This window comes from Nansenia antarctica (assembly GCF_963989245.1).
Source record: "Nansenia antarctica genome assembly, chromosome: 10".
Lineage (NCBI taxonomy): Eukaryota > Metazoa > Chordata > Actinopteri > Argentiniformes > Microstomatidae > Nansenia > Nansenia antarctica.
In genome coordinates, this window is record NC_137680.1 from 16014221 (window position 1) to 16033780 (window position 19560).

At 46.7% G+C, this 19560-nt stretch overlaps 2 protein-coding genes across 2 annotated transcripts in view; one reads left to right on the plus strand and one right to left on the minus strand.

The window, feature by feature from the left end:
• vps13b (vacuolar protein sorting 13 homolog B) overlaps positions 1-5583 on the plus strand; it is a gene marked incomplete at its 5' end in the record, with an annotated part of 281095 nt that extends 275512 nt beyond the window's left edge. The window contains 4 exon segments of the mRNA XM_080541013.1: positions 516-692; positions 2061-2163; positions 3061-3310; positions 4759-5583. Coding sequence (XP_080397139.1) covers positions 516-692; positions 2061-2163; positions 3061-3310; positions 4759-5007 — 779 coding nt within the window. The 3' untranslated portion in view covers positions 5008-5583.
• A 206-nt stretch (positions 5584-5789) lies between these two features.
• rgs22 (regulator of G protein signaling 22) lies at positions 5790-18992 on the minus strand (the record flags this gene model as incomplete). Its single annotated transcript, XM_080541014.1, has 24 exons — positions 5790-5917; positions 7016-7127; positions 7226-7336; positions 7470-7640; positions 7945-8124; positions 8307-8468; positions 8619-8687; positions 9104-9262; positions 10158-10320; positions 11416-11579; positions 11808-11900; positions 12009-12203; positions 14252-14353; positions 14577-14699; positions 15023-15173; positions 15557-15718; positions 15840-16468; positions 16586-16648; positions 16749-16899; positions 17817-17902; positions 18100-18279; positions 18481-18543; positions 18726-18754; positions 18971-18992. The coding sequence occupies 24 exons, from the start codon at positions 18990-18992 to the stop codon at positions 5790-5792; spliced, it is 3468 nt and encodes a 1155-aa protein (XP_080397140.1).
• Positions 18993-19560: the final 568 nt, after the last annotated feature.

The following is a 19560-nucleotide window of genomic DNA, read 5'->3' on the forward strand; positions in this document are numbered from 1 at the left end:
CCCAGTCTACAGTGCACACATAATACACTCATGTCGGCATGGGTTCAAATCCGGCCCATGCCCTGCTGACATACCCTCTCCTCCTTACTTTCCTGTCTATCTGCACCATCTCTACCCAATAAAATGAGCTATACTGTATGAGTGGGGCAATCCCGAATAAAAAGGTCCAGACAGCCGTGTCTCTTACATGGTGGAGACCATGAGGCTGGGCTAAGAGACTGGTGGAGACAGCACAGCGTGGGCCCTATTAACACCCACGGGCTTAGATTCACTCTGTCTCAGAGACATGCTTTCTGAATAGTATCATTCACACACACACACACACACAGACACACACATATGTATATACACACACACACACGTGTATACGCACACACACCATAGCAACAGCTGCATGTTCCAGACATAACCGGCATACAATACCCCATATTTTTATGGACCATAACCATCAGTAAACTACAAACATTGTGATGAAGACATCATGTGCGTCATACTTACCGTGCTGTGTGTTCCAGGCGCCATCGCGGGCATCGTGGACCAGCCCATGCAGAACTTCCAGAGGACCTGGGAGACGCAGAGCTCGGCCGGCAGCAAGGCCAAGGGGGTCATCTCCGGAGTGAGGAAAGGCATTGTGGGAGTGTTCACCAAGCCCATCGGAGGGGCTGCTGAGCTGGTCTCCCAGACAGGATACGGTGAGTCCCTGTCGGCTACAGCTCCCACTCAGGAAGTGAATTCTTTTTACTGTCCACTTGAAGCACCACTTGAGATCCTCACTTTAGCCACACAACACTGTACTACACAGCCAGGCCGGGGGGTGGGTGGGGTGTCCAAGCCCAATGCTAACCAGCACAATGTGAATCAGTTGAGGCTGGCGTGTGTGATACCATTCCTCATTCCATTCTATGCATTATAATGAGCCCCCCCAAACCGGTCCTGCAATTTCCCACCTCCACCAGCCTCCCCTGCTGTCCATGGGGTCCAAGCACGATGCTAACAAGCACATGTGAATGTGAATAGCACATCAGAGCGTCGTAAATCAATCAGAGGGTATCGTGATCTCCCGTACGCTCCTCTTGGCCCGGGAGCCCGGCGTTTATTAGCTGAGCCCTCGGCTGCGCGGGGCCCTTGACAGAGCCGCTGAAAGGCCCTATGACGTACAGCGGCCGGTGCTCTGGAGGTGGTTTGTGTTTTATTGGGGGGGGGGGGGGGGGTAGAGGGGTAGGTTCCTGTGTGCTGGTGCTAACAGGTCAGTGCTACAGTACATAAATTGCAAATGAAGTGCACAGCTCCATGTAAGAGCGATGGCTCCCCGAGGACTGGCTCTAATCTACCTCGCCTATGTGCACGGTTGGCGCAGCCGTGCTGGCGTAGTCCTACACCCCCCCCACCCCACACACACACACACACACACAGAGACAAACACACAGACACACACACCACCCCCTATGTTTGATGCCAGGACTGGGAGGTTAAGTGCACTGTTGTTGTATGGTAGCAACTGCCATGAATTAACCACCCCACCCCTCCTATCCCCAAGTACACGTACACACACACACACACACACACACACACACACACACACACACACACACACACAGCTCGGGTATGTGCCAAACTGCCATAGCAGTGACATCTGCGTGTTTTATGAACTGTTTTAAATGCATGATGACATCACCTCATTCCACTGCTGGGAAGACAAGGATGAAGGGCAACAACAAGCACATGTATAAACACACTTAAACCAACTCACAAACACACACAAATCTCTCATCCTCTGGGTCTTAAACCAACTCACAAACACACACAAATCTCTCATCCTCTGGGTCTTAGGGACTTTGGTTCAATCCTCTACCCTAACTTCTTCCCTGTCATCCCCAGATGTCGCAGTGAAATTATGCCCTTTTTGTGTGAATTATTGTGTGTGTGTGTGTGTGTGTGTGTGTGTGTGTGTGTGAGAGAGAGAGAGAGAAAATTCTTGGATATGCATGTGCTGAGTGGGACTTCTCCAGGCCTGTGAAGAGAGTACCATAGTAATAATCCTGTTCTTTGTGTCTGAACAGGGATCCTGCACGGAGCAGGACTGTGGCAGCTGCCCAAACAGCTCTACCTCCCTGCAGATGACAAGTCTGCCCAGGCGCCCAACAGCCACGTCAAATATGTCTGGTAAGAACTGCCCTGACCCCTGCCCTCCCTACCCGCACATGGTAGCCAGTCCCCACCACCACCACCACTACCACCCCCCCGGTACTTGTAGAACCACATTAAAAGGCTTTTATAAGCACTCTGCCAAAGCTCCCAGAGAGGGAACGTTCTCACGTTTTTACAGTGATTCTATCCAGAGATGTTTCCATGGCGCAGATGGAGGGGCTGTACTCTCTGGGGGACTGGGGAGGGGGTGGTGGTGGCATGTGCACCAGGCAGAGAGAGGGTCACCCCTGGGTCTCCGACAACACACACACACACACACACCAGACCAAACCCTGCACTGGAATGTGACACAGAGAGTCCTGTAAACGTGGAATGGCAGGGATGTCATGTGTTCCTGTGTGAGCAGGAAGTACAGGCCACAGAGTGAGGAAAGACAGAGCTGCACTGAGTCAACAGCAGAGAGGAGAGCGTGTAGGGATTGCTCTCTCTCTCTGTGGGGGCTCTCACCACAGGTAGCCCAGCCCCAACTAGGACAGGGTCAGGCCTCCATACAGCAACACTGAGCAGAACTCACCCAGACCAACGCTGTTATTACTGACTTCACCATCTGCCCATGAACCAGCCTTATTGGCTTCATATACAAAGTCAGAGGAGCATGTTTGAACACTTGTGTATGTGCACATGGGTCTTTATCCACCATATGTGTGTGGGGGGGGGCAGCGCTTTAAAAGGCAAAACATATGTAGTCACTTAAAATACATGTATACATTTGTATTGACATACGTGGTCCGTTAGTATTTGTATGTGCATTACCGTGACCATGTGTGGTCTTCTACTCAATGGGAATGTGTACGTTTACAAGAGCTGACCTCTCTGTGTGTGTGTGTGTGTGTGTGTGTGTGTGATCTACAGGAAGATGCTGCAGTCTCTGGGGCGTCCGGAGGTGCACATGGCCCTGGACGTGACAATAGTGAGCGGGTCGGGTCAGGAGCACGCGGGCTGCCTCCTGCTGACGGGGGAGGTGCTGTTCGTGGTGAGCCTGAGCGAGGACACCCAGCAGCAGGCCTTCCCCATCACCGAGGTGGAGTGTCAGCAGGAGGCCGGCCAGGAGGGCACCCTCACCCTCACCCTGCAGCAGACCAGGGTGGCCAGCGACGCCGAGGTGAGCAACATCAGCTATGTGTGTACACTGCAAAAAGTCAGCTCTCAAAAACAAGAAAAGGCTTATTTAAAATAACCAAAATAATCTGCCAACAGAAGAGGAAAATCTTGTCAAATGTGGAGAAATCTTGTCAAATGTACACACATTGTGTGTAAAAAAGTTAAAGATATCTTAAAACTAGTGCAGTCAGACAATAACAAGCATTTATTGCCTTCATTTAAGATATTTAATCTTACTTAGATTTACTTTTTGCAGTGTACAGGATATAAACTCAGGTGTATGTAAGTCTGTGTACAATGTGGCTGGTGAAGAGGACAGGGCCTCTCATAGGGCTTTCACACCGCCAAGGAACCCTTCGCCTTCCTGAACCTAGTCTGGGACCGGCCAGCGCGTTTAGACCGAAAATAAATTGGTTCGGAGTCGGAACCAGAAAATAGTGGTTCTCAGAAAAACTAGAACCGTGACGTTGTCATATTCTAGGCTGTGAAGACCAGCAAGAAGGAAGGAGACAAAAATGTAATCTAATCTAAATCTAATTATTAGTGATTAAAAAAATTATCAAAAGTTTCATCATTCTCTCTTCCTCACATGCTCAGTAAACACACACACACGTGACGTGTGTGAACACAAACTTCGTAAGCCATTCCAGTAACGGGGCAGCTGGCTAGTAAGAGTGTTTAGAAAGTGTCTTTTTTTTTTTAAATGTATAGAAAATAGTGTCTATTTGTACTTACTGTAGTGGAAGGTATTATCCTAATTTCCAGTGAAGTAGCTTCCATCTTGTTGTGACATTTTTGTTTATCCCTCCCCTTCGTCACCCAACGTTGATGGTTCTGGTTACACTGGTATGAACGTTGCTGGTTCTGGTTACGCTGGTATGAACGTTGCTGGTTCTGGTTACACTGGTATGAACGTTGCTGGTTCTGGTTACGCTGGTATGAACGTTGCTGGTTCTGGTTACTCTGGTATGAACGCGGGCTGGTTTGCCAGACGGGAACAGGAACGGCTCCTTGGCAGTGTGAAGGCCCTATCAGTCACACTACAGGCTTGGTTCACTGATGGGGCTTTCACACCGCCAAAGAACCATTCCTGTTCCCATTCTGGACTCCACTACAGTAGGCCTATCCTATCTGAAATAAACACTATTTTCTATGAAAAATAAATAAAGACACTTTCTAAACACATTCTCTTTCTAACCAGCTGCTCCGATACTGGAATAGAAATGGCTTACGAAGTTCGCGTTCACGCATGTGAGGAAGATAGAGAGAATGATGAAACTTTTGATTAAAAAAAATATCACTAATGATTAGAGTTAGATTACATTACATTTGGTCTCCTTCCTTCTTGCTAGTTTTCGCAGCATAGAATATGACACCCACTGACGACGTCACGGTTCTAGTTTTTGGTTCGCACTGAGAACCACTAAGCCCCTCTTCTCCTCCTCTCAGAGTGACAGCAGTCGGGAGCGGCTGTCTGAGCAGCAGTACCGCCGCCTGGTGGACTACGTGATGCGAGCGTCTCAGTACCTCACGCCCTCCAGCGCGTCCTTACAGCAGCAGGCCCCCGTCATCGCAGCAGAGCCTCCGGCCGCCGTCACCAAGAGCTACCGCTACCTGGTGGAAACGCCGTTCGCCAGCGTGTTTGTCAGCAAGTTCACTATGGTGAAGAACAAGGCCCTGCGCATCGGCTTTCACTGACTCTGATACACACACACACACACACTGCCTTTTGAAAGTATAATGTCTTCCTTATGCAATAACACCGTTACAGCACACTACACATTATTTAAAACAAAAAGAAATTATCAAAAAAAGGGAAGCAGATTTTACTTAAAACTTTTTCTTTCATTTTAAACATAAAATAATGAGGTATGATGTTCACATGAAACAACACAGTTAAGATGCACCATAGCTAGTGGTGGACAACATTAATGTTACAGTATCAGCTCTAACATTCAACTGTTTGTATTGCCTGTAACTGCATTTCTGTGTTCTTCCTACTTGTAACTTATGTTTACAATCCACATGCTGAGTGGGAACTCTAAGTGTCATGCCAATGTAAGTGCAATATAAATGTTGGACGAGAGATAAGAAAATATTGATCCAAGCTGTCAACCAAATGTTTTTGCTTTTTGTTTTTCTATTTTTATAGAATGTAACACAATATGGGATGTTTAACATTAACTATGTTTTGTGTATTAGACATTCTTGCCAACCCCTCATGTTGCAAAAACATGTTATATCATTGATATTGCCTTTTTTATTCTGTTAAAATACAGCAAGCTTTTTGTAAACTCTCTGAGGCTTTTGATGGTAAATGGATAATATATTGTATTATTAATAGTTAAATATTACATTCTAATAAAATACCTAAATATTGGTTGTGTAATTCTTTACAACAATACCATAATATTACCTCAATTGTGTTGCATGTACACTTAGTGGTGGGACATCCTCCAGTCAGTTCTCTAGAGCGTTCTTTAAGTCCTAGAGATAGCGGCTGTGTCTCTCTGTCTTCTCTGTGGGACGTTGTCAGTCCTGAGAGACAGGATGGGGCGCTGGCTGAGTCTGCTGCCCTCCGACCTCAGGCTGTGGTCAGAGGAAGAGTCTGGAGGAGAGAAGGGAGATAGAGGTACAGTTATCAACCAGTAGCAGTGGAGGGAGGGAGTACGCACACACACACACCTCTGCTCTCACTCAAAATAGACTTGCTCCACAATCCCACATACAGAGTACACTTCTCACTATACAGTATATAGGATGATGATCACCATATGTAGTCTTGAGGAAACCTCATCCATAGACAGCCATCAAAAACACATTTGCACCACGGTTAATTTACAGCACCCCACTGGGTTCCATCTAATTCCCGCTACAGCACATTGACACCAAATGGACACTGAGGGTAATGGCTGTGGTGGAGAGAGAGAGAGGAGACATGGCTAGTTCATTAAGCAGTGGGAGAGCTTCACATTACTAAACACAGGCGACACAGTCTATAGACCAATTCACAGTGAAATCCAAGACCAATACACCATACTGTATTAGTGGGCTCATATCAGCCTCCAATGTGGCCATTTCTATTTAGGGGAGTAGATATATCATATAAAGATCATATAAATTGACAGATAGGATGTTTAGAATCTGGATTGGGTTTAAGTAAGAGTCTGATATCTAAGGCCCAGTATTTCAAAGCATTTAACCAGTATTAAAGGAACCAGCATTGAACAAATCAGAATGATACCGATGGATGGAATGATACCGATGGATGGTAAATGAACTGCACTTATATAGCGCCTTATTCCAAAGCGCTTTACAATGGCCTCTCATTCACCCATTAACACACACATTCACAAACCAATGGCGGCAAGCTACCATGCAAGGCGCCGGCCCGCTCATTGGGAGCAATTTGGGGTTCAGTGTCTTGCCCAAGGACACCTCGACAGCCGTGGATGGAACCGCCGCCCTGAGCCACAGCCGCCCCTTGAGGAATCAGATCTATCTAACAGATTTCGAGTAGTATTGGGGAAAATCTGCCAACTCAATATGATCCTGGATAGGAAAATAATCCAGATTCCACATTTTTGAAATACTGGGCCCAGATGAATAGATTAGATTAGATTTCACCCAGGAGAGACTCAACCCTCTGTGTGAAGAAGACCAGTGTGAGTGAGGTGGGCCGTGTATGGGTGTATGGGTGCCCTACCGGTGCTTGTGGAGAAGGAGGCGACGGCGTCACTCCCCAGTTGTGCTTGTCTCCTCAGAAGCACCTCCTCCCGCTCCAGAGCCACCATGTACTTGGAGTAGGACCAGGACACCTGAGGAAGGACACAGGCAGGAGTCTCACACTCAGAAGTCGGCCCACAGAAACAGGTTGAACATTGGTGATATCAGCGTTGTGTTCCGTGGTCCTCACCTGCTGGTCGGAGTAGGGCAGCTCCCTGCTCTCTCTACCTTTCTGCTGGTCCTCCATGTCGTCCCCGTTCACACTGCCCTCCTCATCCCCAAACTGGTCCTCCGCCCTCTCCTGAACAACATGAATAGTACTGAAACGGCTTCGTTCAGAAAACACAGCACAGCCAAGGTTCTGGTAGTATCGTGCTCGCCTGGACGCCAGTGTGTATTTGTTTTCAGGAACCTCCTTTGCTGGTTGTGTCTACCTGGGCCCTCCTCGCGTCCTCCTCCTCCTCCTTCCTCCTCCAGCGCAGAGCTCTGGCCCTCTGCTTCACCCTCCGGTTCTCCAGCTCCGGCAGAACCTCCTCATCCTCCACGCTGCTCCTGAAGGCCAGGAACTGGGGCCAAAGCTTGAAGAGCTCACTGAACACTGACAACTACACGCACGCACGCACGCACACACACACACACACACACACACACACACACGTGCACGCACACACACCCACGTCAGATAAAGATTTAGAAGAAGAAAAAATGCAAAAGCATTATGACTGCCAATGGCCCCTGGCCCGAGCATAGATTACTTTTTCTTGCGATGACTGATAGATGATTCACTTACTTAGACAAATGTATTCGTTGTAAGTCGCTTTGGACAAAGGTGTCTGCTAAATGCCAAAAACCTTTAGATCCAGAAGCTCTTTCACATGGTTAGATTAATATCCAGACGTGAGTTCCTACCTGGGCCTCTCTGAACACGTAGGGCCCCAGCTCCCTCCTCCTCTCCAGGATGTGACGGGCCTGCACTGGGGGGATGTCTATCTGCAGCGTCGGGGGGATGGAGGAGCTGACGAAGCAGTTGATGATGGTGGTGACTTTCTGCTGGATGGTGGCCTCCTCACAGTGGGAGTGACAGAGATCCTGCCGGGAGGGAAAATGAATAATTCACCTCAGATTCCATATCTCATTGCCAAGGGTAGGATGGATGAGATCACAGTGGCTCTGAGTTCCATGGAAAAGGACCCCAAAAAACAATGCTTTCATGTCATTCCCTATTTTGTTTTATGGTAAAATAATCACACAAAGATTAGGAACAGGCTTACCTTATACTTCTGCACCTCCAGCCAGAAAAGCACATCATTTTCTAGTAAGTCCCCCTTCAGGGAGACAAAACGCTGGAACTGGTGACATGTGACAGGGTTCAAAAGGACCCGCCGGAAAGCCAGGATCTCCTTGGAAGAGGTCATCCACGGTCCCTCCACGTGCTGGGGGGGGGGGGGGGGGGGGTAACAGTGTTGTTCACAAGACTCACACCTGTCTACAACTATCAAGCAAACTCTTTAGAAATAGAATGTGATTGGTGGATTGTTGTTCTAAATGTTTCAATCCATCATTCACAAAGAACAGCAGCTCACCTTCCACGCTTCTCTCTTCCTCCTGTTTCTGTGATGGACCTGGTCTGCCCCCACGTCCTCAACCTGAGCCTACGCAGAGCAGACAGACGTGTCCTCAGTCAGAGACTAAACACAGTGGTGCCACTTAAATCCACCTCAGCCTCCCAAGGTGACACTGCTGGTCTTTGTCCACAGCAGTAACTACACTCCTCTCTCTCTACCTCTCTCCGGTCCTGAAACATTTACCTGTGCCTGCCTCTCATTACCTAATGACCTGGATACATGTGACCAAACAAGCTAACTTGATAACATAATTAGCCAAAAAGAGGAACCAATGGTCTAATTTATTACACCTGATGAGGAAACTTGAGAGAGTGTTGTGACAGGGGGTGTCATTTAACGGTTTCACATCACATGGCGGTGCGGGACAGCAGCACCCTCTCTGAGACCTAGGCCTATATGCTGTACTTCTCTAACTACATTGACTAATGCAGCCAAATGTCCACCTTAAGTTTCTGCCTCTCTGTGAAGTCAGGTGTGGCCAGGAACACGGGCAGCCATGTCCTCTCGATGTAGCTCCTGATGACACTCTGGATCTCTGTCAGCACAGGGTTGGCAAGACGCTCATGGTGCAGCCGCCCCCAGCCACCAGCCAGATGCAACACCTACTCACGCACACGCGCACACACGCGCACACACACGCACACGCACGCACACGCACACACACGCACGCACACACACGCACACACGCACGCACACAGGCACACACGCACGCACACAGGCACACACGCACGCACACAGGCACACACAGATTAATATAGGCACAAGATGGAAACACAGAACAAGGGTCGGGGTGTGTGTGTGTGTGTGTGTGTGTGTGTGTGTATGATATCATGACAAAGGCCCACACTAAAGCACATTGAGATGTCTCTGTGACAGGGTGGAGACAGCGTCACTCCGAAAGCTCAGAAAACCGCACATTAAACAAACGAAAATTTCCCCAAACCCCAAGGAAATCTGCTCACAGTCGGGGGACCTAGCTGAGCGCTCCATCCTGAGTCCCCCACTGTGTGCCTTCTCTTTCTCTCTTCCCCCCTCTCTCTATCTCTCTCCCTCTCTTTTCTCTGTTGGAAATGAGAAGCAGCAGGCCCAGAGCGGACCAGCTCAGGGAGCAGAGCAGTGGGAGATGAAAGAGAGCCTGTGCTGTGTGACTGGGACTGGAGGCCAAGGCAGTAAAGCTGTCAGTCTCCTCCACATCCCTCACGCAGAGTCAGAGAGGAGCCGCTCCCTCCTGTAGAGGAGCCTGCTGGAGCCCTCCCTCTCTCCCTGCCTCCCCCCCTGCCTCCCCCCTCCACCCCTCCCTCCCTCCCTGCCAGCCTGCTGGAACCCCTACTGTTACTGTTAATGCAGCTCCTCGGCCCAACCACACTCATCTCATGGTCCTCAGTCCTAACCAGAACCATCCAGTCTGTATATAGGGCTGTCTAAACATCCAACACACACACACACACACACGTCAATGCTGTCAGCGACGGGGAGTCCGCTAGAACGCTACAGTACCTCTTCCTGCTGCTCTCTGGTGGCGGGGCTGTCGGGCCCAAAGAAGTACTTCCTGTTGAGGTATTTGTTCTTGATGTCTTTGGACTTGTCGTCTCGCAAGGCTTTGTCCTTGTGTGGAATCCTCCTGAACTGTTCTATGTCCAGCCAACACGTCAGGTGGATACTGGGCACAACAACACACACAACCATAGGCATCAATAACTGACACTCATCACTGGGGTAAAGATAGTAGCTAGAAAGTATACTTCAATGCCATGACACATGCATGATGCAAAGGGCATGTCTACATGTATTGATTGTATCAGGATTTGTTGCATTGACAGGTGTAGAGTGGTTGTATTGACAGGTGTAGAGTGTTTATTGACAGATGTAGAGTGTGTTTGACAGGTGTAGTGTGTTTATTGACAGGTGTAGAGTGGTTGTATTGACAGATGTAGAGTGGTTGTATTGACAGGTGTAGAGTGTGTTTGACAGGTGTAGAGTGTGTTTGACAGGTGTAGAGTGGTTGTATTGACAGCTGTAGAGTGGTTGTATTGACAGGTGTAGAGTGTTTATTGACAGGTGTAGAGTGGTTGTATTGACAGGTGTAGAGTGTTTATTGACAGGTGTAGAGTGGTTGTATTGACAGATGTAGAGTGGTTGTATTGACAGGTGTAGAGTGGTTGTATTGACAGGTGTAGAGTGGTTGTATTGACAGGTGTAGAGTGGTTGCATTGACAGGTGTAGAGTGGTTGCATTGACAGATGTAGAGTGGTTGTATTGACAGGTGTAGAGTGGTGGTATTGACAGGTGTAGAGTGGTTGTATTGACAGATGTAGAGTGTGTTTGACAGGTGTAGAGTGTGTTTGACAGGTGTAGAGTGGTTGCATTGACAGGTGTAGAGTGGTTGTATTGACAGGTGTAGAGTGGTTGTATTGACAGGTGTAGAGTGGTTGTATTGACAGGTGTAGAGTGGTTGTATTGACAGCTGTAGAGTGGTTGTATTGACAGCTGTAGAGTGGTGGTATTGACAGCTGTAGAGTGGTGGTATTGACAGGTGTAGAGTGGTTGTATTGACAGATGTAGAGTGTGTTTGACAGGTGTAGAGTGGTTGTATTGACAGGTGTAGAGTGGTTGTATTGACAGGTGTAGAGTGGTTGTATTGACAGGTGTAGAGTGGTTGTATTGACAGCTGTAGAGTGGTGGTATTGACAGCTGTAGAGTGGTGGTATTGACAGCTGTAGAGTGGTTGTATTGACAGGTGTAGAGTGGTTGTCACCTGGCAGAGTTGTCCTGGAGGAAGGAGAGGAAGTGCTGCAGCTCCAGGCGGTGACGGAGCAGGGAGCCCAGGCGGTAACCACGGTACCGCTTAGGGACGTCTGCCCAGGCGTCTGGGGACCTGGGGCCCTCTGGTGGCGGAGAAGGGGGCCTGCACTCCTGAGCCTATTGAATATCATTTGTTTGTAATGTGTGTCTACATTTGAGTTTTGTCTGATACATTGTTCCCCCACTGCTGCTGTCTTGTATCAGTTCTCTCTTGAAAAAGAGACGTCATCTCAATGAGACGAACCTGGATTAATCAAATCAAATATACATGTCAGTGAGATGGATGAGTTAGGAGATACTCTCCTCCACTGAGCTAAAGAAGGACAGTTGGCTGGTTTAGCTCACCTGTTTCAGTCTCTGGACTGACTCCTCATACAGCGCCTGGAGTTCCCTGTACTGCTCTGTGTCCACCTGGCGCTCCTCCTCCCACAGGTCCACCTTTGGAAACAGACACCCAAACACTCAGCTTGACACACTTTATAAAAGTCACCAGGGACCAGGTATTGAGTTTCTGTGTTTTAAGTAGTGACAAATAATGGGCCACACCCTTTCATAGGTTTCTTTGTCCCTGGTGATCAGCAGAGTCCATGGCTCCAGGAGTAAGGTCAGTGTGTATTCCTCCACCCTGTCAAATAGTTCCTCAAAGGGTGGAGTCAGGCAGGCGTACACTCTCCTTCTACTCTCCTCGTCCACCCCAATGCTGCTGTGGGCCGCACTGCACAGGTATGTGGAGTACAGCAGCTAAGAAAGAACAACAGCATACACAGCATGTCAGGACAAACAGACCATGAGTATGTTATTATGCATGTCATCTTTCATCTGAGAAATATAGCCACGGCACCTTTTGTTTTTAACCCAGCAGAATGCTGACAGGCTAATTCATGATTTTATATCACGCAGACTTGATTATTGTAATGCTCCTTTTACTGGCCTTCCTAAAAGGACAATTGAGAAGCTACAGCTGGTTCAGAACTCTGCCACTAGACTCTTTATGAAAACAAGGAAGAGAGAGCATATAGCCCCTGTCCTGGCTACACTGCACTGACTCCAGGTGTCTTTTAGAGCTGATTTTACAATTATTTTACTTGTTTTTAAGGCTCTTAATGGCTTAGCACCCCCATACATCTTAGGGTGTGTTCTCAATAGAACATTTGCTTCACTTGGAATCGGAGTTTAGGATAAAATTTGCTTTGCTCTGCGTCGTTTGGAGCTGTGAGAAAGTGCATTCGAAGTCACTCCCGGAGCAAACAACCGACGGATGCTCCGCTTGAAAAGGGTGGTTTCGCTCCGGTTAGAAACGACGAATCCCTCACTTTGCTTCGCTTCGCTTTTGGTGAGAACGCTGCTCGAGGCTGTCCATAGGAAAACAACAGCGCATGCGTGTTGATCTGGATAAGAGTGGGACGAACGGGCAATTTTTTTTTTCAATTTTCACACTGTTGCTTCAATTGCGTATGTTACTTCGTTTACATAAAGGGCTGTGAGAACGCAAATCAGAGAAATATTTTATGCAACAATGTTGCAATCTCATCCACTTGCTCCGGGTCATGATTCGGACTTTCATGTGAGAACATGACCTTAGAGTCCTTGGTGTTCTCAGTCCCGTCAGCCCTCAAGTCCTCTGACGCAGGTCTTTTAAATGTACCGAAGGTTCCCCCAAAAGAAAAGGGGAAGCTGCCTTCATCCATTACATGCCAAAATAATGGAACTCCCTGCCAAAAGGTATTAGACAGGTGGACTCAGTAGACATTTTTAAACGACAGCTGAAAATATATCTTTTTACCCTGGCATGCAATTACTAATACTTTTTTTTCCTTCTCTTTTTACTGTTTGATTATTTTATTGTTTTTAATTTTTTATTAAAGTTGTGCTGAACTATTCATTATTGTGATATGGTTGTGCTGAACTGTCAAAACACTTTGAGCTGCATAGTCTCTATGATTCTAGGTTCTATACAACTCTGTTGTTGTTGTTGTTGTTATTATTATTATTAATAATAATAATAATAATCAGGTTACTCTTCACTATAAATGCTTCGCCACATACGCCATTCTACAGTCAATACAAACATTACAAATGTGGCTGTTGTTTTCTTCTCTAGTCCAGATGTAACCAGACAGGGTGGTTCTGATTCAAAGGCCTGGTGTGTTCCAGAGGGTTCTGAGTCAGTTGTTTTTACGGGCACCCCTCAGCTCTGCTAAGTGAGGGGCATCCAGAGATCTGGGGGAGCGTGAGGGGGGGGAGCACCCTGGCACAGAGCACTGCTGCTAGTGAGGAGGTGAGGAGTTCTCTTGGCTGTGGTGCCAAGCCTGCCTATCAAACAACAAGGGAAGTGGACCCCGGGGAGAAGCTGAATGCCACGCACACACACACACACGCGCGCGCACACACACACACACACACACACACACACACACACACACACTCACACTCACACTCACACTCACACTCACACTCACACCAGTAGTCCAAAGCCAGGAAAGGCCCATAGCTAAATGACACCAGACCACCCCTGCCCCCCCCCAGGCACAGAGCCAGGGTCTTGGATCAGGCCGTTCCATGACCAAGGACAGCATGGCAGGAGTGTTAGTGATTTTCTGTGAAACAGATCTGGGTATTCAAGCCTTGATTTATTAGAGCTGGTCTTGTCTGTTTATCTGGCTGCCATATGCCTGGTTTAGCACCCAGTGTGTGTACATGTGTTTTTGACAGCTCTCTCTAAAGCCTTGGTGCCATGGTTCTCACTTGTCAGTGTGTGTGAGAGCCCCACCGGTGTACTGTTGGTGTACCTGGGCCTGCCTCTGCACTCTGTATGGGTCCAGCCCGTCCTGGTAGAAGAGCTGGTGGTACTGCTGCAGATCACACCAGAAGTGGACGCCGTTCTCCCACAGCTGGGAGAAAGGACAGAGGACAACCAAAGACTAAGTGAGGGTGTTCAGTGCCATCTACAAAGTCTCACCACGGGTTATTTCGGGCTGGTTGGCTCAGACAAGTTGTAATCTGCTACATTCTTGTAGAATGAACGTTACCCTCCGTCCGAAAGGAAACGATAGAAACACACCACTTTAAGTCAATAACTCGTAAGTCATAATAAGATACGAGTATTGTTCATACCTGGTTTCCAGAGCGCTCACAAAAGTGTGTGAAGAAGAACCCAGCCCGTGAGTCCTCGTGCAGAGCCTGTAACATACGCTCCATCCTCCTGCCTCCCAGGACTGGGCTGCTGCCATCCCCTGGCTGAGAGAACACACACACACACACACACACACAGACACACACACAGACACACACACACACACACACACACACACACACACAGACACAGACACAGACACAGACACAGACACACACACAGACACACACAGACACAGACACACAGACACACACACAGACAGACAGACACACACACAGACACAGACACACACACACACACACACACAGACACACATACACACACATCTCTAGAGACTACAGGATTCAATCTGTGAACCGTGAAGTCAGGATTGGACACAGTCTGTTCTAGATACCTGTGGATAACCTGGTGGGAGGATTATGGGTACACAGGAGTGAGGACGTATAGGATACAGCGTGATGTAGCGGGGGTTGGGGTCAATCCCCGACGGAGAACAAAGCTGACGCTTTCCCCACAGCCTCAGCTCATCCTCTTCATGCTCCTCATGTCCAACCTGGGCCATGAAGAACCGTGGGCCCCTAAGCCACGCAACCAGGGAAAGAGGAAGGTGAAATAACCACAAATCATAACCTTGTGGGAAGAGCTTTAAATATGTTACTAAACAAAAATCACAACAATAGCGTATTATGTTGTTAAATGTTTATTTGCTATATATATATATATCTATATTAATCTATTCTTGCCATTTGTATTTCTATTTTTATTTTATTTTTTATTTTTGTATTACTATCCTTCTTTTTCTGTATTTCTTTTAATGCTATATATGTAAAGCACTTTGAATTGCCCCTGTTGTATGAAATGTGCTATACAAATAAACTTGCCTTGCCTAAATCATGGTAGAACCGTTTCAGAATTAAATCACCACGTGCAGCCAGGGGTCTGCAGTACCCCCAAACCTCACCAGTAGAAGAGCAGGGCCTCTGTTACAGAGAGCTGTATTCCACGCAGTTTCTCCTCCCTCCAGCAGGGGGTGGTAGATAGACCCAGTCTGGACAGCAGCTCCACACTCAGGCTGCCCTCGCCACTGCTCAGCAGGTACCGGCTCCTCATCTGAATCAAATGTCTAGCACAGACAACAAGGGGGGGGCTCACTGTATCTTCAGTTTTTTTTTTTTAAAGGGGAAACAAGAAATTATCAATAATCTATGTGGCACAAAGACAGTATGTGAACATGAAAAGGCTACCTGTTTTTACTCTTGCCGTCCTGTATAGTCTTGAGTCTCTCTATGTCCATCCACAGACAGAGCAGCTTCTCGCCTGGGGTTCCCCGTAAAAAGTCCTTGAACTCCTGAAGGCCTCGCAGTCTACTGCCATGTTTACTGCCGCCACGGAAACCAATTTCACGGTCATTCTCCTGGTTTGAACCCCCGCTCTCCTCCTCCTTCTGTCTGCCATGCTTGCTGGCTGGGTATCCCTCACAGGGGCTCTGTATGTCAGAACCTGTGTGATCTGTGTGTGCCCTTTGCTGTGACAGACTGGAGCTGGAGTTAGAGGTAGCCTGACTAGGACTGGCGTCTAGCTCGGTCACCACATCTCTAAGCACCCGCTCCGCCAGACTGGCAGCCAGGTGTTCTACTACTGGACTGTTGGCAGAGGGACTCCAGGGGGAAATAGAGTCCCTGTGACACGGTTCTAGTCCTGCCTCCGTGAGGTAGACGATCACCTCCTGCTGAGGGCTCTGGGGCTCCTGGGAGCTCTCACAGTCGAGGAGTGAGGAGGAGGAGGAGGAGGAGGAGGAGGAGGAGAGGGCGTAGGAAGAGGAGGCAGGAATACAGTCAAGGCAGGCTGAGTCATGGTGACTCGTCTGTCCCCCCTGGCCAGAGGAAGCAGCCGTTTGTGGGAATGTCTTAGCATTATTTGAGTTGATTGTAGTCTGTTCTCTTGGGGAACATAGACGTCCATGCATGAGGGAGCACACTGTGGTTCTCACAGACTGTGTACAGAGAGCGGGCTGCTCTTCCTTGGCCATGGTCAACATGTCGGTCACTGAGGCCTGCAGGCACAGAGCACAACAAACCATGGTTGAAGTCATATGGCAGTGTACAATGGCAGGGATGAGAGGAAACAAACAGCTTCTTTTTTTTTTGTTTTACCTGATCCAGAGACACATATAAGAGTTTCATTTGAGCATCACTCTCATCATTCACTGGGGAGGGAGAGCGAGGCTCTCTGGTAACTGTGCAGTCAGCGTCTTCCTTTTGACTCCGGCTATGAGGGTCCCACTGAGAGAGCAACTTTGCTAACCTGTAAGTAAGTAAGTACAATTTATTTCTATAGCACCTATCCCAGACCAGCGGTCACAAAGTGCTTTACATATACAAGAACATAATAAAAGAGCAAAAGTCATAGCAGGTTAAAATAGGCAAGTGAAAATAAGAACAAGTAACAAACAAGTGTACAACAATATCAACAGGACACAGAAAGACAGGCTTTTGGGGTTAGCCAAAAGCCTGTCTATACAGGACAGTCTTTAGCTGTTTTTTAAAAGCCTCGACCGAGACCCGCTGACCCGCTGATCTAAGATCCAAGGGAAAAGCATTCCAATGCTTCCTGTGAGAGAACACCAATCAGCAGAGATATATAGAGTATCACTGTCTATGAATGTGTACCTTTAATCTACCACTGAATGACTTTGCAATGACTTTGCAGTGTGGGTCAGTCACCTGATCTGAGCAGATAGATAGCACACTAGCCACAGGGGTGATTAAATGCAGCATTAGGTAGGTGAGCAGGGAAAGAGTATTGGGATTGTGAGGTGCAACCCAACCCAATCAGGTTCAAACTGTTGTTTGAATATCTAATGATCATTTGGGGACTCCAGTCCCCTCAAAACCTCTTTACACCAGCTTTGTTTCTTTTTTACTTCCCTGTCCATCACATCCATTAAGCAAACTTTCCTGTGTTTGCCGGGAGATCAAAGTAAACAGAGACAAACAGAAACAAAGACAGATCAAGTTGGAACCTGCAGAGCAAGAGCCGTGTTATCAAGAGACAGGTTAAATACATGCCCCTGCTGATTACATTTGACTACAAGTCATATAGAAAGTACAAGAGATTTGGATAATATATATTAAATAAATTAAATAGTAGCACATTTAAAATCCTCTCATGAAAGGCAGCATACACGGCATTGTCATTACAAAGGCATTAGGTATGATCACCTGTACTCGAAGTAGCAATCGCTTTGAATAAACAATGTTAGCCTTTCTTCTAAGATCCATTGCACTCCTTGTTCTCTGTCCAAGCACTGTTGAGACAATAAAATACATGTTTTTTTTTCTTCTCATCCTGTTAAATGATGAAAACAGGCCACGACTAAAGCAAATGTTTACTTTCATAATCAACTCTAAATGTTGTGTCCGCTTCTGAGAAACTTGAATTAATTTCTAAATACATAAATAAACGACTTTGAATGAACACAGGACACTGACTTATATGACTTACAACAACACTGTAATGGTTATCAACCATGGGGCTTAGGCCCAGCTCTGCAGGGTCAGTGAAGGTTGTTGATTTCGAGCAGAGCAGGGCTGATCTGATCTTCCTAGAGAGAGACTCGGCCTTGTCACTGACCACCTCAAACACTCCAGTGTCTTTGTTGTAGATTAGAGTTTCAAGGAATGACTGTTTAGAAATAAAATAACATTTTTACTAAATAATATTCCTTTTCTTCAATGATTTAATCTATTAAAACACAAAGGCAGTGAAGTCAAGCAATTAGCAACTTTAAAGATTATTGAGAGGCTTAGACAGCCATCCACAGTGGAAAAAAACCCTCAAGTTAATGATATACCAAAGTTGGATTTCACATTAGCTTCACTTTACCGGAAGATTCAAGAACTCATTAAAGAAGTGCACCAGTTCATCATCAGACACCAAGTAGTCCTCCTGTAGACATGTAACATTAACATAAGACTAACAACAGTACTCAATTTGTTGCACTAGAGAAAAAAAATCCATGAAGTTCCAAAACCCAATAAAATAAAGTTTGCAGTTTACACAGTAAGTGTTAAAGTTACATATGCTTCTATACAACGGTTGTCACAGTAAATAAGGTCTAGATTACTCACAAAATTGTCGATGGTAAGGTACGGGGCATCTGTTGGAAAACAAAGACATTCAGGGCCAGTTTCACAGACAAGGCTTAAGCCTCCTAGACTAAAAAAGTTTAAATGGAGATTTTACATTGAAAGTGTGATTTAGTCCAGGACTAGGCTTAAACCTTGTCTGTGAAAACAGCTGATTATGTTCTCACCATGCTGAAGAAAAGTTATGAATTAATTAAGTTTCTATAGTTACCACTCTGGTGTCTCACCTGCAGTAATCTTGCCCCACATTCTTTACTTGATAAATACTACAAAGCTGACCATACAACTGAACTACTACAAAGCTGACTATACAACACTCAGGAACATTTGAACACTCCTCTGACCAACCAGCCAGACAACAAAGCCTGTGAGTGTAATTACAGACAGGTTGCTATGGAAGTGAACTCAATCACATGACAAAGGATGAACCAGTAAACTCCTGGGGCTGAAAATAACTAAGACTGCCACTTTAGGACGAAATAAGAGAGAAAATAATTGTCTTGCTTCTCCCAAAATGTATAAAAATGAATAACATTTGATGAGTAACAACATTTACACTTTCTGGGTCAATCTAACACATTGAAACAATAGGTAAACTACCGGTACTCGTAGTACAATAATGTATGACTTTAACCAGTAGATGGCGCTATATGGTTAATAACTATTTGCAAACTGCACACAGAGGGTTCCATCCACAATCTTGACTGAGAAAAACAGACAAAGAAAAGCTTTATTAAAAAAACTTTATTAAGATTTAAAAAAAAAATATGTACAGCTGTACAGGATTGAAAAAGAATATATACAAAGATACATTGAT